The sequence below is a fragment of the Phyllostomus discolor genome, chromosome 2, assembly GCF_004126475.2.
Source record: "Phyllostomus discolor isolate MPI-MPIP mPhyDis1 chromosome 2, mPhyDis1.pri.v3, whole genome shotgun sequence".
Taxonomy (NCBI): Eukaryota; Metazoa; Chordata; class Mammalia; order Chiroptera; family Phyllostomidae; genus Phyllostomus; species Phyllostomus discolor.
This window is the reverse complement of record NC_040904.2, coordinates 40,613,090-40,639,999: the sequence shown is the minus strand read 5'-3', so window position 1 is coordinate 40,639,999 and position 26,910 is coordinate 40,613,090. Positions and strand designations below refer to the sequence as shown.

Below are 26,910 nucleotides of genomic sequence, written 5' to 3'. Positions count from 1 at the left end.
CCCTCTCATATTTTCTGGTATATCACTTCCAATAAGAAATACTAAAAGATGGGTAGCTAAAAAGCAAGACAGAAAAAACCCAAAGTTCTGAACAAGCAGGAATTAGCTCATGTCTTCCTGCTGGGGCATCATCTTCAGGAATACCACATCTACCTTTACAGAAAAGCTAAGCATTGGTCTTTCAAGGATACGCAGTCAAAACTGCAGTTTTGCAAAGGAAGAATGCGGGGATGTTGTAGTGTTCAAACATCAACTCTGTCAGTTTCTCTCTCTTGGCTCTGGTGTTCCACTGGATAAGAAGAAAAAAGAAAAGCAAGTCATTTGTTGTTTAAAAACTAAACTGTTGATTTATGTCAAGATTCACCACAGTACTATATTAACAAATATGTAAAATGTTAAAAATAGAATAAAATACCATGGCAAATAACCTTCATAATAACAACTTTATTATATTTAATACATTTCTATTTATTTATAAATAGATTTAATAAATAAATTAAATACAAATTAAAACTTGGTTATTATTTAGTATATAAAATTGTTTGCTGCTATGTATTCTAGAAAATTAAGGAAAATTAAGATTCTTATAAAGAATTATTAAATCTTAACAGCACCATGGACTAGACTGACAGCTGTAAGAGGGGAGAGGGGAGGGGGGGACTGATTGAAAGAAGGTGAAAGCATTACACAAAAAACATACATGAAGGACCTGTTGACATGGCCAATGGTGTGGGGACTGACTACAGAAGTAGGGGGCAGGCTGGGGGGTACAAAGGGGGAAAATACGACAACTGTAACAGCATAAATAATAAAACATTAAAAAAAGTAGGAGATATGTCAAAAATGCTAAACACAGTTGAACTTCCCAAGTTCCATTAAAGAATGCCAAATTAAACCCTCTAAAAAAAATCTTAAGAGTGAATCTGGTGATCAAAATCCTAAGCGTGACTTTTAAACCACCAAATTCTCCCACTTATACCTGCTACTCATAAAAACACCAAGAAGTTAACTATAATAACAGTAGATTGATAATTTATTATTTCACAAGAGGCTTCAGTCTACCAATTTGCAGCCCTCATTCAACATCTCTCCCAGACACCTGAGTATAAAAGCAGCTATGTACTGCACTTGTGGCACAAGGGACAATCCATAAACCAAAATGGGAAGCAGCCCAAGGATTCTACTGTTAAGTAAATCCCTGGAAAAAATAGATAAATAACCACCGGAACTCACTGGGGTGCTCTGATATTATTCTGCGAATATTTTATTTATTGAAATAAAAGTTATAGTATTATTTAAAAATTAATCCCTCTTCTCCTAATTTTCAAACATCAAAATATAAATTTCTAAGCTACTTTAAAGCCAAAAAAAATTTTTCAAATGGATGGGCCGGGGTAGGGAGAGGAAACATTAGAAAGGCAAGCCTTGTCCTTACCGGTGCTTCTGACATGAGGACAGGATGCAGGCTGGGCTCTGATTTGACGTGCATCTTGTAGGTGTGATCCAAAATAGCCTGGAAACTATCCCAGTCCTCAACTAGAATATAAAATCAATACCTTGAAAACACTGCTTAATTGGAGATCAATACAGCATTTTTGGAGAGATTTTTTTCTAAGATTTACCATTAAATACTTTAATACACAGAACCTACTTATTACACAGCTCTACTTCCTAACATAGTACTTTATGTAGACATCATCTTTGCTTCTAGATATAGAAGCTTTTCTTGGTTCCTGCAGTTCCAATAGAGTCGCAACCCCAAGACCTGTGCCAAATGTAAATAATGTGCATAATAGACTTACAGTACCACATAAATATTACTCAACAAGTACTTATTAGAGGCCCAGTATGCCTTATGGGAATGGTAAAAGGAAAGAACTGTATGATGTAGGCCTGACATTCAAAACCTTACAATATGAAACTTTCGGGCAAGATGAAGACATAGATAGACATGCTTTGCCTCCTCCAGCAATCATAGAAAGAATTACAACTAAACCTCAAAAACAAATAACACCCAGAACTGTCAGAAAACTGAACTGTACGGAAGTCTGACAACCAAGGATTTAAGGAAGCCACATTTATCCAGATAGTTAGAAGAGGCAGACATGTGAACATGTGCAGAGTGTCAATGAGACACGGTGTGGCGTGGAGAGGTAGCAATGGCAGAAGAACAGGTGGTCCAATATTCATGTGTGGTTGATAAAAATCAGGAGAGATACCTTGGGAGCAAGCTTTCACAGCCCCAGTCTAGACCACACAGTCCAGGGTTCCAGCGCCAGGAAGATAAGTCACCATAACTTCTAGCTATAAAAACCAGTAGGGATTGGAATGGCAGAAGAAACTACCAGATTTTCAGGAAACCCCACTTAAAGGGCCCACACAGTCCTTAAACATACACCCACCCACCCACTCTAGGATTCAGCACCAGGGCAACAGCTGGAAGGACGCCAGTCACATACAGGGAGTGAGTGAAGAGAATGGAAACAGGGAATGCCGGGCAAACCTCCAGAAGCCAGGCAATAGCCTGGCCCCTCTCCGAGCCCTCCCCACACACAGAACCACGAAGTGGTAAAGTGGGATGCCCCAGCCTGGTGATAACCTAAGGCTCAACCCCACCTAATTTACAGCCACCTTTTCTACAATAGGCCATACTGCTGAGACAGGAGAATCAAAGCAGTTCTATGTAATACACAGAAACAAACACAGGAGGGTGCTGAATAGAGGAGACAAAGAAATATGGCCAAATGAAAGAACAGAACAAAACCCAAGAAAAGAATGAAATGAAATGGAGATAACTCACCTATCAGATGCAGAATTCAAAACACTGGTGATCAGGATATTCAAAAGAACTCAATGAGCACAGCAATAATATAAAGGAAGAAATGAAGGTTACAATAAATAAAATAAAGAAAATTCTACAGGGAACCAACAGTGAAGGGGAAGAAGCTGAGATTCAAATCAAAGATTTAGAACATAAGGAAGAAAAAAACATTCAACCAGAACACAAAGAAGAAACCTATTTTCAGAAAAATGAGGATACTATAAGATGCATCTGGGACATTTCCAAGCACACCAACATCCAAATCATAGGGGTGCCTGAAGGAGAAGAGGAAGACCAAGAAATTGAAAACTTATATGAAAAAAAGAATGAAGGAAAACTTCCCTAATTTGGTGAAGGAAATAGACATACAAGTCCAGGAAGCACAGAGAAACCCAAATAAGATAGACACAAAGAGGACTACACCAAAACACATCATAATTAAAACGTCAAAGGTTAAAGATAAAGAGAGAATCTTAAAAGCAGCAAGAGAAAAGGAGAGAGATACCTACAAAAGAGTTCCCATAAGACTATCAGCTGATTTCTCAAAAGAAACTTTGCAGGCAAGAAAGGGCTAGCAAGAAGTATTCAAAGTGATGAAAAGCAAGGACCTACAACTTAGATTACTCTACCCAGCGAAGCTAACACTTAGAACGGAAGGGCATATAAAGTGCTTCCCAGACAAGGAAAAGCTAAAGGAGTTCATCATCACCATACTGTTATTATGAAATGTTATTACATGAAATGTTAAAGGGACCTATTTAAGAAAAAGAAGATCAAAACTATGAACATTAAAATGGCAACAAATTTTCAACTATCAACAACTGAATCTAAAAAGAACCCAAACTAACAGAAAGTAATAGAATCATAGATATGGAGATCATTTGGAGGGTTACCAGCTGAGAAGGGGAAGGAGGAGAATGGGGGAAAAAGTGCAGGCATTAAGAAGCATAATTGGTAGGTATAAAATAGACAGGAGGATGTTAAAAATAGTATAGAAAATGGAGAAGCTGAAGAACTTACATGTATGACCCACAGACATAAACTAGGGGGACTGCTGGAGGGAATGGGAGTGCTGGGCAGAGGGGGCCAAAGGGGGAAAACAGGGACATCTTTAACAGCATAATTAATAACATATTTTTTTAAAAACCTTATAGTCTATTTGAATAAATAAAATTAAGGACATAAAAAAATTCAGATAATAATAGAATATGTCTCCAATTTTACTTCCACCTAAACATTCCATTAAAACTGTTAGCTTAAGCCCTGGCTGGCGTAGCTCAGTGGATTGAGCACAGGCTGTGAACCAAAGTGTCACAGGTTTGATTCCCAGTCAGGGCACATGCCTGGGTTGCAGGCCATGGCCCCTACCAAACACACATTGATGTTTCTCTCTTTCTCCCTCCTTTCCCTCTCTAAAAATAAATTTTTAAAAAATCTTTAAAAAAAACTATTAGCTTAAATTACTTCTGACCTTTTAATGTGCAAATCCAGTGAATGCTTCGTATTTGCAATTTTGCTTGACCTCTCTAAATTGACTACTTAAGAGTTTACAAACTTTTTCTGCCACAGTGCAAAGAAGGAATGTCATATACAACATATATCCACAGGCCTAGCAGGATATATTTTTTAGTCAGCAGACTTTGTTAGTTGTTCTCATTTCTTTCTCCCCTTCTTAGTGTACATCTGAATGTCACAGCTGTGAACAATGAGAATCACTGGACTTCTAAGTTGTCCAGGAGTTTTCTTGTCCTCCTGAATTTTTCTCCTACATCCCTAAGTTCCCTCACATTCACCTTCATGGGCACCTCTCCTTCTCTACTCATTAAATACAAAACAAGTTTTCACAAGGAGCCCCATCTTCAATCCCGTTCTCTTATTACAAACTCAGTAATATAATGCAGCTTCATGTCTTAAAAACTTTCTAACCTGCTTACGATATACATCAGCACCTTTGTTCAAACACTTTGAACTCAACAAATTCATTTCCTTGCTGTGCAGAAAGAGTTAACACAGCAGTACTGAGAAAGACCTGCTACAAGGTTGACGCTTTGTAGGAGTCTGGGGACTTGACTGGTGAACAGTTCCCTGCACTGACATAAAACGTTCCCTACATGATGAGAGTAGCTCATTGTGCCTAAGCATTTGTACAAAGAATGTGGCTTATGATGAACACCTTCTTTCCTTTTGGGCGTCTGGGCTTTTGTAAGGCACAGGGTACCTACGTAATCAACCTCTAGTAAAAATCTTGGGGATTAAATGTCTAATGAGCTCCCCTAGTGAATAACACACATATGGTTATAACTCAGTGCTGGAGGAATTAAGCACATCCTGTACGACTACACTGTGTGAAGACTCCTGGAAGTCTGTACTGCTTTCCTCTGGACTACACTCCATGTCCCCTTTTTCCCCTTACTGATTTTGTTTGTATCATTTCAGTGCAACAATCAGAGCCTTCAGTACAACTATACACTGAGTCCTGTAGTCCTTCCAGTCAAGAACTGAATTTCAGGTATTAGCAACTTAGATATTAGCAACTCACTTAGCTTTTAAGACCACAGAACTTGTTTTATGCCTTCTAGTCCTACCTCAATGCATGGTACTCTTAACTCAGTCATCCCAATAAAAAATCTAAGAAACTTTCTCAATTCTTGTTTTCACCAATCCAATCAATCACTTTAAAAACCTACTGCTTCTGGATTATCTCTGAAAGCCACCTCAGGATCACCACCATCAGTGTTACGATTTAAAGATTTTATTTATTTATTTTCAGAGAGGGAAGGGAGGGAGAGAGAGGGAGAGGGAGAGAGAGAGAGAGAAACATCAATGTGTAGTTGCTGGGGATTATGGCCTGCAACCCAAGCATGTACCCTGGCTGGGAATCGAACCTGGGACACTTTGGTTCCCAGCCCGCGCTCAATCCACTGACTGAGCTACGCCAGCCAGGGCTCAGTGTTACGATTTAAATACTCATTTCTCCACTGAACTCCTAACTCTTTTAACTAAACCTCTTGTCTATAGTACCTTCCTCCAGTCTAGACTACATATTGCTCTTAGAATGATTTTTTCAGCTGGCAAACATGAACATTTCACACCTCTGTTTAAATTCCTTTGGGGTTACCCTTATTACCAGCTTAATACACCCCTGGCATGGGTTATGAGTCCTTTTATGATTGCTCTTGGCCTACCTTCCTTGCATCTGGCCATAAGGCACTCAATGTGCAACATGTGTACATGTTGCAGCCATATGTACAACTGATGACATTTCTAAACATGTAAGTTCCTTCCACAACTCCATCTCTTCACACATGCTGGCTGCTCTGCTTTACCTGTTCTTGTCGGTCTGGCCAATTCTTATTCACTGATCAAGATTCAGTTCAAAACTTCCCTCCTTTGTGAAAACCATCACTGACACCCAATGACAGAATTAATGCCATTCCTCCCTAATCCTACTGATTATCAGACATAGCTATATAGCACTTACCCCACATTTTTGTATATATACATCTATGCCTCCTATCTATGAGTTTCTTCAGGAAAAGAAATGTGTTTTATGCATCTTTGTATTCTCAGTATCTGGTGCATCAGTTTGTAGAATGAAAAAAAATTACTGATGTTCAACTCACAGGAAGCTGTTACTTTACATCTAACACATGCACCCAGTATACCCTGTGTTTATAATCAATTATGTAGGAAAACAAAACCATACCCATCCCGTTTTTCAGTGGTGAAATGGCCTCCATATTCTCCCTGGGAACACGCAGGGCATTAGTATCTATGTAATAGGTGGGACCGCCTTGTTTGCCTTTATCACCATCTATTTCCATCAACGTGCTTCCATCATCTCTCTCTAACACCATGCCAATAGCGGTGGGGAAATCCACCTGTAAGAGTCAAAAACATGACATGCTAGTGTTAGCTGCTTTTATCAAGGACTCCTGTCTTTCTCCCCAAACTAATGTCTTTTATCATATTTGAGCCAGTATTTCTGCAGGAATTTAATTCTACATGAATGGCCCTTACATAGCCCATTAACTCTAACATTACACTTACCTTGGGACAGTCCTCACCAGCATAACCAGCTCTCACAGTATAGGATCCAATGTCAAAAACAAGGGCTCCAACTTCATCTGAAGAGATGAGAAAAGAATTAATATTAAAAACTTACCAGTAGCATATGGAAATTTTAAAAGTACTTAAGATGCTCAAAATGAACATGCTCAAAATGAGAATGTACATGAAAGCTCTATAAATATTAAACCAGGTGTTACATTCATACTATTACTACCTTGAACCTAGCTTTATTTTAAATGCACCTTAAACTAAAGATTCATTTAATTAAAATATAATGTCAGCCCTGGCTGGCATGGTTCAGTGGATTGAGCACCGGCCTGGGAACTAAAGGATCACTGGTTCGATTCCCAGTCAGGGCACATGCTTGGGTTGCTGGCCAGGTCCCCAGTTGGGGACACTCGAGAGACAACCTCACATTAATATTTCTCTCTCTCTTTCTCCCACCCTTCCCCTCTCTTTAAAAAAATAAATAAAATCTTAAAAAAATAAAAGAAATAAAACATAATATCATACACAGTATATCAGACGTTCAACCAGGAAAGAGATGCTAAACTAAAATTGGGTAATTTGAGGAGAGTTCACTTAAGGGACTATTTAGAAAGATATAGGTCACAATACAGGAAAATAAGAAAAACAGTATGGTACCCTAGGACTTATAATATCAGAGATCTGTCAGCACTCTTTGAATTGAAGAAATGGAGAAGAAACTTAGTTCAGAACCCAGAGAGTTGTGTGTTTGGAGGGCTACCTGACAGGAGCCGTGACCTTCACTGAAGGGGTGGCTGGCTCCTAGAAAAAGGAACCAGGCTAATAAACATGCCAACCTCTCTACTTCCTCTCCCCATGGACTAGGATGTTCTCATATTTCTCATCCAAACTGGGCTACTTTCGAATGTGAAAGGGGTCCATATTAATTAATAATTGTACCAGGACAAGAGTCACAAAGCAGGAAGTATGGGTACCCTACCATTGGCCACAGCAGAGGTCAAGGGAGCCCACTGATTTAATCTACATGGGCCAGTGTTCAAGGGCACAGAGAGGGTGGAAATGTGTGGTGGGTGGGTCTCGAAGGGCAAAGGGAAGATATCTAGTATACTTTGGTATAATTTTTTCATACATCAGGGAAATAATATTCCATCCAATTAGAGAATAAACTCAGCAAAGTCCTAAGCAGGGTACCTGAAGAATAAGAATTTATGGTATAGTAATGCAAGCCAAGGAAAAATCATTAAAAAAAAGCTATCAAAGTTTACACATTTTAAAGATTTTTTAGGAAAAAAAAAGATTTTTATGAAAGAACGTTTAATGTTGAGGGGAAAAGGTAGTTAAATTCAAAGTACAGCCTCTAATTATAGTTTAAAAGTACTTCAGCCCAAACAGTATGGTTCCTAAAACAAAGCATTTGGATTTTCCAGGCAGATATTTTTAAAGAAGGAATTTGTTCAATCATTAAAAATAATAGAGAAATACTATTTACCCCAATAAATCTGCAAAAATTGATAAGTCTGATAAGACCATGTGTTGTCAAAAATGTAGATAAAGGAGAGCTTTTATATATCTGCTAGTAAAAACTGTAAACTGGAATAACCACTATGGGCAACTTACTCATCACTAAAATTGAAACTGTCCATAGATAGAAATTACACATTATCTTCTAGAAAGCAGCTCTAAAAGCAACATAGATTATAAAAGTATACTAATCATAATGTTCACTAGGTATGTAATGGTGGGAGATTTACTAACCTTTCTGCCTCAGGTTCCCATCTCACAGGATGGTATAATGATTAAATGTGTTAAATGTTTTAATGTATGCAAGTACTTAGAACAGTACCTGCACATAACAAGCACTGTAAGTGGTAGGTGCTATGATAACTAGTATTGTCACACTGCTTGCCATGGGAAAAGACAGAAATTATCTAGTGGTCTCTCAACAGGGAAACACATAAAATACAGTGTATTCATATATTGAAATACTATATACCAGTTAAAGGAGTGATCTAGACCTACATGTATCAACATGGAAAAGTCTCAAAAGAATAATTTTAAAAAGTTAATATATATGTATGTATATACACACACACATTATACTATTTAATTCACTATGGATATGTACACACTTAGTAAAAGTATAAAAACATGATGCATGGGGTCTGTGAATGTTACACAGTTCTAGGAGAAAGAGAGGAGGATCTATATCAATAACATTTTATTTCTTAAAATATCTGAGGCAGCCCTGCCTGGTATATCTCAGTAGATTGAGGACAGGCTTTGAACCAAAGGGTTGCCAGTTCGATTCCCAGTCAGGGTACATGCCTCGGTTGCAGGCCAGGTCCCCAGTGTGGGCCACGTGAGCAGCAACCACACATTGATGTTTCTCTCCCTCTTTTCTCCCTCCCTTCCTCTCACTCTAAAATAAATAAATAGATAGATAGATAGATAGATAATAAAACTAAAAAGATTAAAAAGAGGTCTTCTGCCCTGGCTGGCGTAGCTAAGTGGATTGAGCACGGGCTGTGAACCAAAGTGTCGCAGGTTCGATTCCCAGTCAGGGCACATGCCTGGGTTGCAGGCCATGGCCCCCAGCAACCGCACATTGATGTTTCTCTCTCTCTCTTTCTTTCTCCCTCCCTTCCCTCTCTAAAAATAAATAAATAAAATCTTAAAAAAAAAAAAAGGTCTTCTATTCTATAAAAAATGAATAAATAAAGCCTTTAAAAATATGCGAGGCAAATGTGACAAGTTACATCTATTTAATCTAAGTAATAAGTATGTATCACAAAGTTACATATATTTAATTTTTAGTATGTTGAGCTATTTCAAATTTTTTTTATTTTTTATTGTTGTTCAAGCACCAAAACATTTTTAAATAAAATTTAGAATGAAGAAAATCAATTAATATACTTTAGATACTCACTGTTTATTTTTTAAATTTTTTTCAGATTTTACTTATTTATTTTTAGAGAGAGAGGGAGGGAGAGGGGAAGAGAAACATCAATGTGCAAGAGATAATACTGATTGGTTGCCTCTCACAGGCTCCCAACTGGGGACCTGACCTACAACCCAGGCATGGGCCCCAACTGGGAATCAAACCAGCAACCTTTTGGTTTGCAGGCCAGCACTCAATCCACTGAACCACACCAGTCAGGGCAAGATATTCACTGTTTAGAGATGGTATCTTTACAGAATAACAATCTCATTTTCATTTTAAAATACTGAACTACTTTTATTTAATTTGAAAGGAAATTGCTATATCTCCCAATGTAATTAACTTTCTCTATATAATTCTCCAGTCACAACAACTTTGTCTTAAAGTAGGAGCCTACAAAAGCAGAACACTGCATTTGTTTTCACCATAGCACGGAAAGTCAAGTAAAAATAGTAATTATAGTTTACCAACAAACATGTATTAGTAAATTTTAGCATTCTGATTAACCAGAATGCCTGGTAAAGAAATATCCTAAATATATTAATTAATAGCCTGCTTAACCAAAAATTTAAACTCCTTTTCTCAAGGATCAATCTTTTGCTCTGCAACAGGTCTCCTTACATTTTCTGTGTCATGGGCCCCTTTGACAATGTTCTGGACTGATTTGTTCCCTCTAAAGTTCACACAATGAAGTCTTAATTCCTGGTACCTCAGAACGTGACTATTATTGGATATAAGGTCTTTCAAGGTGTGATTAAATTAAAATAATATCATTAGAGTGGGCTCTAATCCTTATGACTGGTGTCCATCCTTACATGAAGAGGATATCAGGACATAGAAATTACAGAGGAAAGACCATTTGCAACAGGAAAGAGACAACCATTTAAGTCAAGGAAAAAGACTTCCAAACTGTAATCCTGTAGACAGCGTGACCTCAGATTCCTGGCCTCCAGAACTGTAACAAAATTATTTTCTGTTAAGTCACTCAGTCTTTGGTACTTTGTTATGGCATCCCTAGCAAGCCAATACAGACAGTTTAGGAAACTTATGTATCCCTTCTTAGACTGTTTCAAAATAGATTATAAAATAAACCAATTACAATAAAATTTAATTCTATCCATGGAATCCTAGGGAATGCCAGGCCAGGGACCCGGGTTAGGAGCCCTTTCCTTAATTTACCCTTTCTTAGGTAATCTGTTCCACTCCTACAGCCTCAACTTCTACCTAAATACTAATCATTCCGATATCAGATCTCTCTTTCAAGCCTTCGCCTTCATATAGATCCATGTCTTGAGCTTCTTACTGCATATCAACATCAATTCCACCTGATGTCCCATGGATACCTCAAATTCAACATATCTGAAGCATTTTCTTCTCCATCCTAATAGAAGCACTGCTTATCACAAAAGCCTCTGAATTTTTTCAGAATCGTGAACACTTTCATATTTTTTACCCTTTGTCAATTTCTGCCAAATATTTGTTAAATACTTCTCAAATCCCTTCCTTGTTAATACCATTACCTCTGCTTTGAGTCAAGCTCTTATTGCAGCAGGAAATTACTACAGTTCAGCACAGGTATTATGCTCTATCTCTACCTTCTCAATCTTCCATTGCTACACTGTGATCTTTCAAAATTGTAACTCTGAACAAAAATCCTTCAATGAAAAAGGGAAACTCATTCAGTAGCTTCTCCTCATCTACAAGATAAAATTCATATCAGTCTACCCAGTTGATATTCAAGGCCTAGTATAATGGCAGTCTCACCTCCCACCTCACACACCAGCATAACTGCTAATATGTAGTCGCTAAAGACACCATGTAATCTCACCCAGCTAACCTTCGCATATGCTGTCCCTCTCCACTCCTCTACCCTCATCCATATAACCTTTCTTATAAAGTTCCCTGACTACCCAACACTGAGTTGATAAGTTTGTCTGTTACCTTTGTACCTTCTATATATTGTCAGTAATGAACATACTTCACTGAATGAGTTACCTTTTCTTACCAATTTAAGATGCTAGAAACTCTAAGATGCACCATTATTTCATGCACCACTAAGAAAAAAACATGCTGCCAATTAAACTCTGCCACACCATCAATATTAAGAAATATTCCACTCAAGTATGGTGAAAAATGTACCAAAAAAATAAATGAAATATGGTGTCTATTTACTTGACCAACTCACCTACAAGACTGACAGCTTTTAAAAAAATATTTTATTTATTTATTTTTAGAGAGAAAAGGAGAGAGAAAGAGAAGGAGAGAAACATCAATGTGTGGTTGCCTCTGGCATGACCCCAACTGGAAACCTGGCCTGCAACCCAGGCACATGCCCTGAGTGGGAATAGAACCAGCAACCCTTTTGTTCACAAGCTGGGACTCAATCCACTGAGCCACACCAGCCAGGGCATACATTGACAGCTTTTTAAAGTCAGAGGCACATAGCAAGCATTCATTTTTTTTCTTGTTAAAACAAAAAATCTAACACATCAGGGTTTTTTTGTTTTAATTAGTATGGTATCCTGAACATTGTTGAATTTTGAGTAAGATGCTTGATTCTTTGAATTTTGCACCTGCTCAGTTTTCCATTTTTCCTGTACCTTGTTTTGTAAACATCAAGCACCAAGGAATCTGAAATAGGAGGGTGGCAAAGGGAAGGAGAGGGCTTAAAAGAATAACCTCGGAAGTCTGGATATTTAAGAACTAGGATGGATTCTAATGGTTAAAAACCCTCAAGGGTTTGATCCCTTTTCCACTAAAAATGCTTCTGTTACCATGTTTTTAAAGATTTTTATGCTTTTCCTCACAGTAAATGGCTTCTGAGTTTAAGAGAGATGATTTCTCTGGCAAAACACAAAGCAATGATGGCAATCTTCTGGTCTTAAAACATTCCACGAGGATACAGAATGACTTTAAGTGGAGGTAGAGAGGCTGTGTGTGTGTGTGTGTGTGGGTGGGTGTGTACACGTACAAGGGTGACCCAACTGACCATGCAGGAAGATGATTTTGAGAAAGTTTAAAGGATAGAGATTTAGGAGTGCAAAAATGATGAAACTAACAATTTGGGCTGGTAGTATACTGTTTATTTTTATTATGCTAAGGAATTTTAAGTAGAGCAAATACCATTAAAGATGACTGCAAGAACAATGAGTAGGCCCAGGAACCAGGTAAAGTATAGAAATCTGGGTAAATTATGCATTGTGCCTAAAACTAAAGATCAATGTCTAATCTGGGCAGAAGTTATAACTGAAAAAAAGACAGTCATGACTTAAAATGTAAGTTACAAAGGTCTTTTTTTTATAAGCACGAGTTAAAAATACACTCTACTAAGTCAATTACAAAAAATTTAGGTGGGAGGTTTGATTGCTTTTCATAGCAGACCTTTTGGAAAATGTGACCCACTATGTAGCTCAAACAAAAAACCATATATACTTAATTTTGTGAGTTTTTAAAATACTTTTTATGTGAAATAGGCTTATTAAAAAGTGAAATGAAAACATAGCAAATGAAAAACAAGATGTTTATTCTGAATATCTAAACCATACATGACTATGTAGTTATATATTTGAAAAATGATTTATAGAAAAACAATCAAAACCTCTTTTTTGAATAGTAAAGGATTTTACTGAAATGCCTTTTCTTCATCCCAGAGATTCTTGCTCCCCATTTACTAGGAAGTTATATAACTCTGGGCTGGTTACTTAAGCTTTTTTGTACCTCATTTTCTTCAGTAAAATGGGGACAGTAGTACCAACTCCTATGGTTGTTACCGATTGAGGTAGTGAAGGTATTAAATGCAACGAATGAGAAGCATCTGGAGGAGGTCTTGGTACACAGTGTACACTCAATGTTAGCTGCGGACATTACTGTATCCATTTCTACCTTACTCCATGGTAGTAAGGAATTAATTGATTCCTTGTAAGGAAATACTCTATGAACAGCCTCTAGGTCCTTGGATCAGTGAACCGGAAGGTCAAAATAGTCAACAGCCTCCAGGACACAAAGGCACACAGATCCAGTTCCCTGTCAGGACTGCATCTTCAGACAGGGCAGAGGTAAATCATGAAGATCCGCTCGGCTTTCTCCACAAAAAATGGGAGACTACTGACATTCTCATCTGAGAGATCAGAACCAAGAATGAAATAGGGAAGGAGGGGTGAAGGTCAGCCTGTCACCTCAAAAGAGACTCGAGCTGCTCTCAAAAACCTAAGCAACTTTGAAAACATTATTTTTATCCCCTGCCAATAAAATGCCATCCTCTTCAGGGACAGCAACCTTACTAGACACAGTGAAAAAGAGCAACACTTTGGTTCTGGCTCCTTGTTCTTCAACTCATCAAACAGAAACACAAAACAAGAGTCATACACACCTGTGTTCCCTCTAGGTCTCTTGCAAAAACAAAGGCTCTGACTCAGTAGATTTACAATGGGGCCTGGCAGTCTGCAATCCTAAAAAGCTGGCAGGGGATGCTGAACTGTTGCTCCATGGACCACACTTTGAGAGCAAGTGCAGCATTATTTCATTTAATCATCACAACCACCCCAGTGGCCAGTGTGGGGAGGAACAAACCCTCACCCTAACGGTTCTTTTGGTGGTCTAATAATCAAGTAGACAGGACACAGATTAGCAGGAGAAATTTTAATAGTTTAATACATGATATGTATAGGAACCTTGCAGACACAAGAGTCAGAGACAGAAAGGTGTATCTAGGTCTGTAAGACATTCTGAGCTAGGGCTGAGATAATGCACCTCGGGGGCTTGGAAGGGTCACTGCAGGATGGTAACAATAGCAGCTGTTTAGTATGAGGGAGAACCCTAAAAACTGAGAATTTTTTAAAAATGTATATTTATTCTTACATGTTTAAACTTCAGTCACCTTCCAAGTGCCCTCCATTTAATGTACTAAACCTAATGGTGACTTTTTTCTACTGCTCAAAACAATTTTGAACTTGTTGATTTTGATGCCTTTAAGTGTTTCTGCTGTTGTTTGTTTCACCTCTTCCACAAGGCAAAACGTTTCCCTTTGGGGACTTTTTTCATGGGGGGAAAGACACAAAAAGTGTCTTTTAAGGCCAGATCATGTGAACAGGGAGGCTGGAACACAGGGGTCATGCTGTTTTTGGTCAAAAACTGAACACCCAGCGTGGTGTGGGCAGGTGCTCTCCCAAATCACCCATCATGAAATGGGCAAATGCGGTGAATCAAAAAAAAAAAAAAATCACTAAATCCAAATGCAGCCTCTCACAACAACGCCAGCTGGTATACCGATAATGATTGGGGGGCGGGGGGAGATCCTATAGCATAAGGGCCCACCCTCCAGAAGATAATTCTGGGTTTCTTTTGGTCACCTATCCTGAAAAAAAAGTTTGCTGTGCCAAAAAGGTGGGTCAAAAAGGGATGACTGCTAATTCCAGTTCTTCTGGGTAGTTAAAGGGAGGGGAACAAGTTTCTCTTGAGCCTGAAGCTAAAACTGACATTAGCTCGAAATAAGCCGCATACTACTGAGCCACGTCTTCGGGAGTCTGCTTCTGAACCCCCACACTAGGAACTACCACTTCACAACCCTGGAGCCTGAAGCTGGTTAAAGTGAAGTCACCCGCCCAAGGCCAAAGCGCCTCAGGAACAGTGAGGCTGGTGTTACTGCTCAGGTCCCTGGAACTCGCTGGCTCCGGTTTCTTTCCTCCATACCACAGCCTAGCCAAGCAAAGCGTCCGTAAATCACAGGCGTTCCGAAATCAATCCCGAGCATTGCCACGCAGGAGTAACTTGGAGAATCCACGGTCGACCAACAGGCAGGAGCTGCTGAAGGGTGCGCGGCAGCGCGAGCGCTGAGTGCGGAGGGGAGTGCGGGTTCTGAGTGGCCTCCACGCTGGCCATCCCACCCACCTCCCGCGCTCGCTGAGCTTTCTACCCGATGCTGCGGAAACCCCGCGTCCACGCTCGCAAACCGCAGGGAACTCCCAAGTTTAAACTCGCGCGCACACCCCCAATCAGCCGAGGTCTGGAGACACTGGAGAGAGGCGATCCTGCGGCTGCTCACTGAGGCGGGGACGGATGGAGCTTCACTCCCCGCCGCGGGACCGGCGCGCAGTCCCCAAACGCGCTCTTCTAGGGCCGAGGCTGGAAGGGGCCGCAGGCGGCGGCGACTCAGGGAGCAAGAGGCGCTCAGCACGCCGGGTGGACGCCAGGGGCCCACAGAGCGCGGGGCGGGGAAGGGCGGGGAGGCGGGAGTCCAGTGACCGGGAGACCGGAAGGGGCCGCAGCCGAGGGGCGGGTGAGGAGGGCAGGGGGCGGCGGGTACAAACCCCCACACTGAAGACAGCGCGCTCACTCACCTCCTCCGTACACGCCGCCGCTCATGGCTGCTTGTGGGTGTGGCTCCTAAGCTGAAGGCTATGGGGCGACGTGACGGCAACAACGGTGACCGGGGGTCCGGACAAGCGGTAGCCTCTGACCCCTCGAACTTCCACTGTCACCCCCCTCAGGCAACAAAGCGGTGCCCCCGCACCCGGTGCGCAGTCACACTTGCTGCCTTCTCTTTTCAGCCAATCACGAGAGGTCCGGCTATTCTTTAGCCAATCATAACTGGGTTCTGGGGCATCCTGCGGCGGTACTGTCATGTTAGCCAATCGAAGACAGCCATAGGGGCGGGGCGAGGGAATAGCGACAAAAGGAGGGAAGGAATTGGACCTTGGAGCTGAAGGAGGCGGAGCTATCTGAGTAGGCGGGGGGATTGCGGTGGTGGTAGCGTGACTAGAAGGAGGGAAACTGTTGCGGGCAGTCTAGGGGGATGCTGGTGGGCGCGGAGAAACCGTGGGAAGTCGTTAGAGCCAGGTGAACTTCTGGAAAAGGTCTGGAAATTGGGAGACAATGTTTCCTGGCTTGATTCCCGGCTTTGGTGTGTGGGGAATGCAGACTATTTCTCCCCCTCAGAAAAATCATTTCCAACTCACCTTTATATGTTGGGGTAAGGAAATCAGTAAATCAAGTATTATCCCAGTCGAATTTAGCACCTTAAAAATTATTCAGTTATTTCAAAGTGTTATCAATCTCTTCTCTCATATGAGACAGATACAGAACAATGTAATCAGCCGTCATCCAAGCAAGTACCTGATCCTAAATACATTCCAACCGTCTATTCTTCTTAGTCCCCTCGTTCTGCCAGCCCTGTGACATCGCCGGAGTTTCTTCCCTGGATTACTGCAACCAGCTTTACAGCTTGGCCGTTTCCCAGGCAGCTTGATCTCTAAAAATCCAGGTCTGTCGCACAAGTCCAACTCAAGCCCTTGAAGCAAACAACAACAACAACAAAAAGTGAAAGAAAAGAAAACCCTCAAGATCTGTTGTAAATCCTTGTAGTAGATACCAGTTCTTAACGTGGTTTGTCTGGAGCCTAGATATACAGGGACTTGAAGAACAATGAAACAAATCTCCTATTTAGTCTCAGTGCCAGCAGTGTGGAAGAAAGTGATTGATAGCAGGGTGGGGGACAAGAGGAGTGAAAAAACTCTTTCCCACTCACTTGACAGTATAGTCACGGTATATCGGATCATTTAGATGGAAACCACCACTAACCCAATGAGATAATACAGGAGACAGCCCAGGGTGAAATTCAACAAGCTTTCTGTGTTTCTATGGCCTATGAGCTAAGAATGATTTCCATTTCTCTTACGGTTTTTAAAAATACTTTTAACAATTTGTGTTACGTAAAAAGTATATGAAATTCACATTTCAGTGACCATAAACTAAGTTTCATTGAAGGCACCAAGCTTATTCGCTTTTGAGAGGGGACCCTAAAAACCCCCCGGAATTCATTTATAAAAAATTGTGTATTCTCACATGTTTAAACTTCCGTCACCTTCAAAGTATTCTCCATTAGATGGAATACACCTATTGAGACTTTTTTCCCACTGCTCAGAACAGTTTTTGAGCTCATCAGTTTTGATGCTCTTTAGTGCTTCTGCTGTTTTTCACCTCTTCCACCTTGCCAAAATGTTTCCTTTTGAGGACTTTTCTCATGCAGGGAAACAAAAAAGTCTCTTGGTGGCAGATCAGGTAAGTACGGAGGGTGAGGCACAGGGGTTATGCCCTTTTTGGTCAAAAACTGCTGAACACTCAGTGCAGTGTGGGTAGGTCACTCATCATGAAATGACAAATGCGTTGAAAGACTCTTCAAAAGAAAAAAAATTCACGGAAGCTGAATACACCCTCTCACAGTAACACCAGCAGGAACACTGACACAGATGGGTTCCTAGAACACTCACCTAGCAGGGGAAGTCTGTACTACAAGGGCCTGACCTCCAGAAGATCATTCTGGTTTTTGAGGGTCCCTCCTCCTATGGCTACTTTCACTCTGTAAGGCAGAAATGAGTAATTAAGAGAGACTCTGTGGCCAACTAAACTGGGAAACATATTTACTGAGACCCGTTTATAGAAAGAGCTTACTGACCCCTGAGATAATGCATGTAACACATCTAGCACAGTTCCCCTAAGTACTTTAAAGTGTTAGCTTTTGCCACCTTAATACAGCTGTCACTGTGGACACTGTTAAGAAAGCAATTCAACCAATGAAATGTGAAGTTTTAATTGGCTTTATCAAATGATTTATGAATCAGGATCTCCAAGGAGCTGTACCAAATGGAAGGATTCTATACAAAGGGTGGGGCAAGGGAACTATTAAGAAAAGAAAATAAAGGATTATTTTGCAGCTGGGACATCTTTTTTTGGGAGAAAAGAAGGGAAGGGATTTTGTTATGTAAAATTCCTCTTTCTATGGCAGATGGAGAGGGCCTATGTGATAGATTAACTTATGGAGCTTGACCAGAAAATTCCATACTAGGTAATAAAGATTATGTTTCTGGGAGAGGTTGAAGCTACAATTAGATCAGGTATTAAATCTAGGTTTGGTATTTTGGACTTTTAGCAGGTATAAAAAATTAACATATTACTGTCACTCTCAGCTACCAATCTGCAGCCATATTGATCCTTGGTGTGGTGTGACGTTTTTGCATAATCTTCGACATTCACAGGTCATAGTTCCAGGTTTCATAATCCTTAAATTGGTTATTCTTGTTCATGTAAAATCATAATTCATAAATTGGTCATTCTTGTTGATATAAGAAACACCCAAACCTGTAGAGAATTTTTTTTATAAGACTTTATTTTAGCCAAACTGATGACATTGCTAGGGAGCAAGACCTTAAGTTCTCTGGAGAATGAGTTTTGCAGTTTCTTTTATGCATTTGGAATAAAGGAGGAAAGGTATGAAAGATTACCTGAAGGTGAGAGAAAGCAAGGCAACAATTGGATTACAGGATAGTTAAGATTATGTGCTCTCCTGAAGGTGGTTATACTTCATAGGGGTCTGAAAAAGAAACACTTCAAAGGTGTGTTATTAACCTAGATGCACAGAAGCAATGGACAGGAGGTGCTTAAGGCAAAGATAAACCTTTTACAAAAGAAGTTGTATGCCAGCCCTGGCCAGGTGCTCGGTAGGATAGAGCATCATCTGGTTGCACCAATGTTGTGGTTCAATCTCCAGTCAGGGCACATACAATAAGTAACCAATGAATGCATGAATAACTGGAACCACAAACTGATGTTTCTCTCTCTCTCCCCCTCTCATTCAATAAGTAAAATAAAAAGAATAGCTGTTTTAAATACTTCCAAGAATTGGGTGGCCTCCTAAACAACATCATATGTTGATTCATTAATCTAAACCCTATATTTGAAGCATTGAGAGACCAATTTACTTTCCCTTCATTCTAATTTTTTTAAAAAATTAATTGTTGATTTTAGAGTGAGAGAAGTGAGAGAGAAACATTGATTTTTGCTGTTCAGCTTCTTTACGCATTCATCAGTAGAGCTTGTATGGGTCCTGACTGGGGATCAAACCCACAACCTTGGCATTTTGGGATGATGGTCTGACCAACTCAGTTATCTGGCTGGGGCTTGTTCTGCCTAATTTTATAGCTGGCTTTTTCTAACTTTGTACACAAAAATAAAAATTGTTTTGGATATTTGTAGCTGTTATGGTTCCACATAAATTTTGGGATTATTTGTTCTGGTTCTGAGAAGAATGGCACTGGTATTTTGCTAGGGTTTACATTGAATTTACAGGTTGCTTTGGCAGTATGGTCATTTTAATGGTATAGTCCTTCCAAACCAAGAGCACAATATATCCTTCCACTTGTGTCCTCTTCATTTTTTTCTTCAATGTCTGACAGTGTTCAGAGTATAGATCTTTCAACTGCTTGGTTAAATTTATCCCTAGGTATTTTGTTTTAAAATCTTTTAAAAAAGATTTTATTTGTTTTTAGAGAGAGAGGTAGACAGGTAGAGAGGAAAAGAAACATCAATGTGTGAGAGAAATATTGATCAGTTCAATCTGGTCAGTTACTAGTCGCACACCCCCAACCAGGAAACTTCCCTGCAACCCAGGCGTGTGCCCTGACCAGGAATCATACCAGCAACCTTTCAGTTTGCCACACGATGCCCAACCCATCGAGCCACACCAGCCAGGGTGGTATTTTATTCTTTTTAATGCAATTGTAGATATGATTTTTTTTTTAATTCCGCCTTCTGATTGTTCATTATTAGTGTATAGGAATGCGGTGGGTTTCTGTACATTAATTTTGTATTCTGCTACTTTACTGAATTTCTATTAACTCTATTAACTTTTGGTAGACTCTTTAGGGTTTTTCTATGGATAGTATGTCATTTGGAAACACTGAGTTTTACTTCTTGGTTCCTGATTTGAGTGCCCTTTATTCTTTTTATTGTGATTGCTGTAGCTCTGACTCCCATTACTATATTGAACAGTAACAGTGAAAGTGGACATCTTTGAATTGTTCTTGATCTTAGAGGAAAAACTTTGAGCTTTTCACCATGGAGTATGATGTTAGCTGTGGGCTTGTCATTTATAGTCTTTATTAAGCTGAGGTAAGTTCTTCTATACCCACTGTAAGAATTTTTACCATAAATGGATTATTGGTTTTGTCTAATGGTTTTTCTTCATCTATTGAGATAATCGTATGATTTCTATCCTTGGTATTATTGATATGATGAATCACATTGTTCTGTGAATGTGGAATATGGTAAATATTACAGTTAACTTTTTTTAATGCTCACTGGAGGACATTTACTAATTCTTCATGTTTATTGAGAGAAACATTGATGTGAGAGAGAAATATCGATTGGTTGTCTCCCATTCATACCCTGACCAGGATCAAACTCAACCTAAGTATGTGCCCTGACCAGGAATCAAACCTGCAACTATTTGGTGCACAGAATGAGGTTCCAATCAACTGAGCCACATGGCTAGTGCTAAATTATAGCTTTGCTGGGTGGAGCTTTGTTTGGCTGTAGGTCTTTGCTTTTCATCACTTTGAGTATTTCTTGCCAATCCATGCTGGCCTGCAAAGCTTCTCTTGAGAACTCAAATGACAGTCTTATGTGAGCCCCGTTAAGTAACTAACTGCTTTTCTCTTACTGCTTTTAAACTTTTGCATTTTAATTATGATGTGTCTTGGGGTGGGACTCTTTGGGTTCATCTTGTTTGGGACTCCTGGTGCTTCTTGGACTTGCATGTGTATTTCCTTCTTCAAGTTGGGGAAGATTTCTGTCATTGTTTTTTCAAATAGGTTTTCAATTTCTTGCTCTCTCTCTTCTCTTGCCTGCCCTCCCATGTGAATATTGGTACTCTTGAAGTTGTCCCAGAGACTTCTTATGCTACGCTCATATTTTTTTAGTTCTTTTTACTGTTCTGATTTGGTGTTTTTTGCTTCCTAACATTCCAAATCACTGATTTGATTTTTGGCTTCATCTGCTCTACTGTTGATTTTCTGTAAATTATTCCTTTCAGTTTGTATATCCTTCATTTCTGATTGGTCCTTTTTTATGCTGTTGATGTTTCCATTAAGTGCCTTGAGCATCCTTATAATCAGTGTTTTGAATTCTACATCTAGTAGATTGCTTGTCTCCCTTTTGTTTAGTTCTTATTCTGGAGTTTTGTTCTGTTCTTACATTTGGGATGTTTTGTCTCCTCACTTTAGGAGCCTCTTGGTATTTCTATGTATTAGATAGAGTTTGGGGTAATAGGTATTATGTAGGGCAGTGGCACAGCTTCCCCTTTCACTCAAGATGGGCCATTGAGGTGTTCCCTCTGTGTGGGCTAGGTACACCCTCCTCATACCCTCCTCTTGTAGTTGAGCCTTGGTTGGTGTTGGCAGGACAATGGGAGGGATTTAACCAGGCCAATCAGCTGCAAGGACTGGCTATAACCACTGACCTCTGATCAGCTGTGCCAATGTCCTCCTCATAGAATAGTGGAGCTTTGATGCCCAGAGTCTGCCCCTCAAGTATGTTGCATGTGGAAGTGGTTGCGTGGTGGTGCTTCCAAGTGGTCTGAAGCTGTCCACTGGGTATGCTGGCCCTGGGGCCTGCTGGGATGTGCAGGCCAAGCCAGGCACTGCCTGTTTTGTCCAGGGTCACCTGACATAAGCTACAGAATGATGTGCTGGGGTTGGAGGTGCTCAGGCCAGGCTGAACTGTGAACCAAAGCCAGCTGCTACTAGTGCCAGGGCTGGAGCCACTTAGCAAGAGGTACAGGGCATGCCAAGGCCAGATGCTACTTGTTTGATTTTAGGAAAGTCTAAAGTATGAGCCAAGACAGGCCATTCCTATGGAAAAGCCATAGGAAATAACTTGGGTAGGACAGAAAGTTGGGTGAGGCAGGGCCACGGGAAATACCAGGGCTAGGCAAACGGTGTGAGCCAGGTTGATGGAGTCTCAGATATGGCGACCACCTGCTGGCTCTGTGGTGGGAGGGGACTCATCAAAGGAACAATAGCCTCTGCCAGCACTTCTGTCTGGGATATAAAGGTAGAAAGATAGATCATTCTTTTATAGGCTCACAAGATCTGTTCCATCTTGCCAGTCAGGGAATACAAAGAATTGGTGCAAGGTGACAGACGCTTTTGATTTCACATTTATCTTTGACTTGTAGGACAGTGATTATTTAATAATATACATGACACACCTAATACAGAGCCTGGCCTTTAAGTCATTGAGGCCTTTAAGTCATGGATTTCAACATATTTTGATAGTATTGCATGACAAACAAATAGTTTTGTATACAAATTGCAGTTATGATTTTATTCTTCTAGACTAAGGTGTGAGAAACAAGCCTATATCCAAGCAAGGGAGAAGCAAATCTTCAGAAAAAGTTTCCAATATTTCTGAAGCTGAGAAGTCAAGTTTAGTTTAAGATATTAGAAGTCTTAATTTACCATTTTGTTTTTCTTAAGTAAACAGTCTGTATACAAAAGTACCTATAAGTGCTTTATAAAGAAATTGTGTTTCTACTCAACTGTCAACTGTTTTAAGTGTTAACATGGCATGCCGATTTGGAAGTGGTCATGCTTGTAAAAATTTTTAAAAATCAGGTATAAAGTTCAGGTTAAATGCCCATTTTATAAATGATGATATCTAAGCAGACTTCAACATCACCTGTATCTCTGAGTGTGAAAGTAATGTTAACTGCTATAGGAAAGGCCACCTGGTAACATTCTTACTACTACTGATAATAGGATATGAGGAGGTGTGGATACTGCTGTTAATAAATAGCGGGTACTTTCACTGAAAATATGGACAAATACATTTAGTATTTAAAGTAGCAATTCACAAGACAACAACAGTCCAAAGACGTATTTCTTAATGGCTAGCAATTTTAATTTAAATTTGCAAGCCTAAGGTAAAAAGCATATGCAATAAATTTATTTGTCAATAAAAGGCAGTTCTACCAATCCACTGGTAATTAATATACTAAGCAGAGTTGGAAAGCATTTGACTGAAAGCACAATATTTAGAAAAAATAGACATTTATACAAAATTATAAAATGCTTATAATAAGAATAAGTGCATTCCAAGGAAAGCACAACTTATTTTAATTTTTAGAGCCAGTTAAAACCTTGAAAAATTTAAGTGGAAATTGAAATATGCAAAATGTATAAATATTCTACAAAAGATGGTCATTTTTTCCTGAGTGTACTAAAGCTATGAAACGTAAGGAGACAGGAAGGTGGAGCAGTGGGAACACTTTTCAAGGGCATTTCCTTTCTACACACTGCTTCCCTCCTTCTTCATATTCTTGTTTGGAAATCCACATCTGTTGAAAGGTGCCCTGTAAAATGGAAAGAAAACTTACATATCTTTATTTTCACAATTCCTAACCTTTGAAGAACTCTCAACCCCTGCCCCCTGCCCCACACACACACAATTAGTATTCCATTACTCTCTTCTTATTTCTGCCCTCCTCCGGAACACCCACGGCACTATTGAGGGTTAGAAGGATATTAAATCCCTCTATACCTGTTACACCATCATGAGGATAGAAAAAGGCTGTGAAAGAAAGATGGAGGGTTTAGCTATGATGGGGCTTGGTGCCAATCTAAGGCAGCAATATAAACTGTTGGAAGGCTTGAACCTAGTACAGAACTGAAGAAATGTTCTAGGGCTTGATTAATACTAACATGTAGAACTAAAAAGTGCTCATCAGAACTAGAATAGAATTTTGCAAGTATATATACAATACTACACTAGCACTTTACCAAATAAACACAAAAAGAAAGGAGGAAAGTGGCCGGAGGAGGAAGGAACCTGAGTGACATTAATAATAAAACATGTAAGTAGGAGAAACCCATTCCCTATGATTAACTCTATCAAAGTAAATTCACACATGGTATCTTGTTCTGATCAAAGATCTGCTAAGCACTGGCTCATGCGGCTCAGTTGATTGGGCTTCATTCCACAAAGCTAAAGGTCGCCACGGGGCACATGCCTGGGTTGTGGGCCTGCTCCCTGGGTGTGGTGTGTGCATGAGGCAACCAATTGATGTTTCTGTCCCTCCCTCATAAACAAAAAAACAAACAAACAAACAAATAAACAAATAAGTGACATAGATAAATAAAATCTTTTTTAAAAAAACGACCCACTAAAACATTGGAAATAGATTAAGAAATACATACATGGTCAGTTCCAACCATTTAATTGCTTAAGATGGATAGTGTAAGTACTTGGTGACATTTACTTCGGTTGCTCTGAGAAGGGAACATTCTCCAATATGGGGTGCAGAGGAGTACAAGGACTTTTTCTTCTGATTCAACGCAGGAGCCAGTCTGAGCAACATGAAAACCCAGCACCATGACTCTACCATTTCCCCCAAGAACCAATTCCTGACGTCCTCTACCTCCCCAACAGGCCAGGGAGCAACCAGAACCTGAGAAGGGAATGTTTCATCCTAAATATGCTGCATCTAAGTCCTGACCAGTGCCAATGAGGGTATCATCGGAAGAGGCGTAAATAAGTTAACAGATTCCCACCTGTCTGAGAGTGGAAACTTGAACTTAGGCTGACAAATACCCACTAGTAAGGCAACAAAGCCTTTTGTTAGATTAGAACACGTAGAACTGGTTCTATTAGGTCCTCCACTCACTGGACAGTTATAAAATGCAAAGGTACATGGTATATTAGCATCATTTGTAGTCTTTGTAATCTTTGTACTAAAGTTAGTATTTTCAGTGGTATATTTAGGTTAAATCATTCAGTAAGAATTGTTCTTTTTGAAAGCACTTTCTCTACTCACCAGAGAAGCTAGAATGGAGCCACCAATCCATGAACTGAATCTCCGTTCCACTGTTGTGTTATTTGCAATCAGTTTCAACCGCATGCTCTAAAATTGAGAGGGAACAGTAAGTAGTATTAGTTACAACAGGTAACTAACATTATAACAGGTAACTCACATTAGGAAATTCAGCTTGGAGGACTTCTGAATGACTGGTTGAAACACTGATTATACATGATTTTTTTTTTTGTAAAAGCTAGGCTTATATTGGCATAAATGAAAGTACTGCATAGATTTTTATAAAGTGCTTTAACTATGGCTTTTAATGTGTAATATTTAATAAAATAAATTATATAAACCTTGAATAACTGCATAGTAAAGAGTATGGCATTTACCTTTTATATCCTATAACCAACAGCAAACATAATTAACGCTACTATAAATCAGGTACAGTGCTAAGTGCAGCCTATATTACTTCATTTCTTCCAACAAACTGTTATCCCAACCTGCAGCCCCTTCAGTAGTCCTCCCCAATTTTCTCTCTACTGCCCTTTTAGGCTTCATGCTATCCTATCCCTCCCTACCATAGTTTACTCCTCCACACCCCACACTGTCTACCATCTCCCACTTAGAAAACGAAGTGCAGATATCAGATCTCAGGTAAGTTTTTTATTTATACTGCTTTTCTTCCTAATTAGAATTCCTGTTTTGCAGTCACAGTCTCTTGATAATCATTGTTTCTGGCCTCAGTGCTATCTCTCTCATTTCCTGCATCAAGAGGTTTCTTCCCTTGACCTAGGAAATTGCTCCTGGGGATAGTTCTCAAATTGTTGATACTTTTATTATTCTAAATATGAACACATAGTGTGAGTCTTTTTTTACAGTGAAATAAATGTGTGGTAGGGTGAACTATATCGTATGGTGAGGGGGCTGGGGACAGGAGGGATGAAAGTGGTTTTTGTAGGTGGGGAACAGGTTGATACCTATTTACAATGGAATTTTCCCCTTTTATTTCATTCATCTTTAATTGCCTCCTAATGAATAAGAATATTATCTAATTGGTCTTGATAGCCCATGTCTATAATCACTATTCTGGGACTTTATAAAAAATAATGATTATATCTATAACCAGACTATATGTCCAAGCATGGTGTAAATAGGGGCGGGAGTCAATGTTGTGCCTATATCAATATTTAAATAACACAATTACAAAAATTTGGCATATGAAAAGTACTTCTTCAGGTAAGAAACCAAAAGACTATCAAATATACCAATACTGTTAGGGTCTATGCAATGCCTAATTAAGTTTTTTAAAACAACATTAGTTTAGAATAACTTACAAAAACTATGTGATAGAAGTTCAAAAATCTAAAGTTAGACTGCTACTGTTATCAATGAACCATGTAAACTACCTTCTCCCCAAACCAGGTTCTTCTATTTTTTTAAAAGTTATCCCAGTGTACACAATGA

At 39.5% G+C, this 26,910-nt stretch overlaps 2 protein-coding genes across 3 annotated transcripts in view; both read right to left on the bottom strand.

Annotated features, from left to right (window-relative positions):
* Positions 1-16,348, bottom strand: part of LOC114490469 (actin-like protein 6A) — a 34,997-nt gene extending 18,649 nt beyond the window's left edge. The window contains exons 1-5 of one of the 2 annotated variants that reach the window (XM_028504477.2): positions 16,154-16,348; positions 6,872-6,948; positions 6,528-6,702; positions 1,436-1,536; positions 192-289 (exon numbers count right to left, since the gene is read on the bottom strand). In XM_028504477.2, the coding sequence (XP_028360278.1) occupies positions 192-289; positions 1,436-1,536; positions 6,528-6,702; positions 6,872-6,948; positions 16,154-16,178 (476 nt within the window). In that variant the 5' untranslated portion in view covers positions 16,179-16,348. Of the gene's footprint in view, positions 1-191; positions 290-1,435; positions 1,537-6,527; positions 6,703-6,871; positions 6,949-14,187; positions 14,330-16,153 lie in introns of those variants that run through there. The other variant, XM_036017722.1, reaches the window with a different exon arrangement.
* A 7,122-nt stretch (positions 16,349-23,470) lies between these two features.
* LOC114490795 (actin-like protein 6A) overlaps positions 23,471-26,910 on the bottom strand; it is a 29,796-nt gene continuing 26,356 nt past the window's right edge. The window contains exons 13-14 of the mRNA XM_028504850.2: positions 25,462-25,548; positions 23,471-24,000 (exon numbers count right to left, since the gene is read on the bottom strand). Of these exons, the coding sequence (XP_028360651.1) occupies positions 23,920-24,000; positions 25,462-25,548 (168 nt within the window). The 3' untranslated portion in view covers positions 23,471-23,919. The remainder of the gene's footprint in view (positions 24,001-25,461; positions 25,549-26,910) is intronic.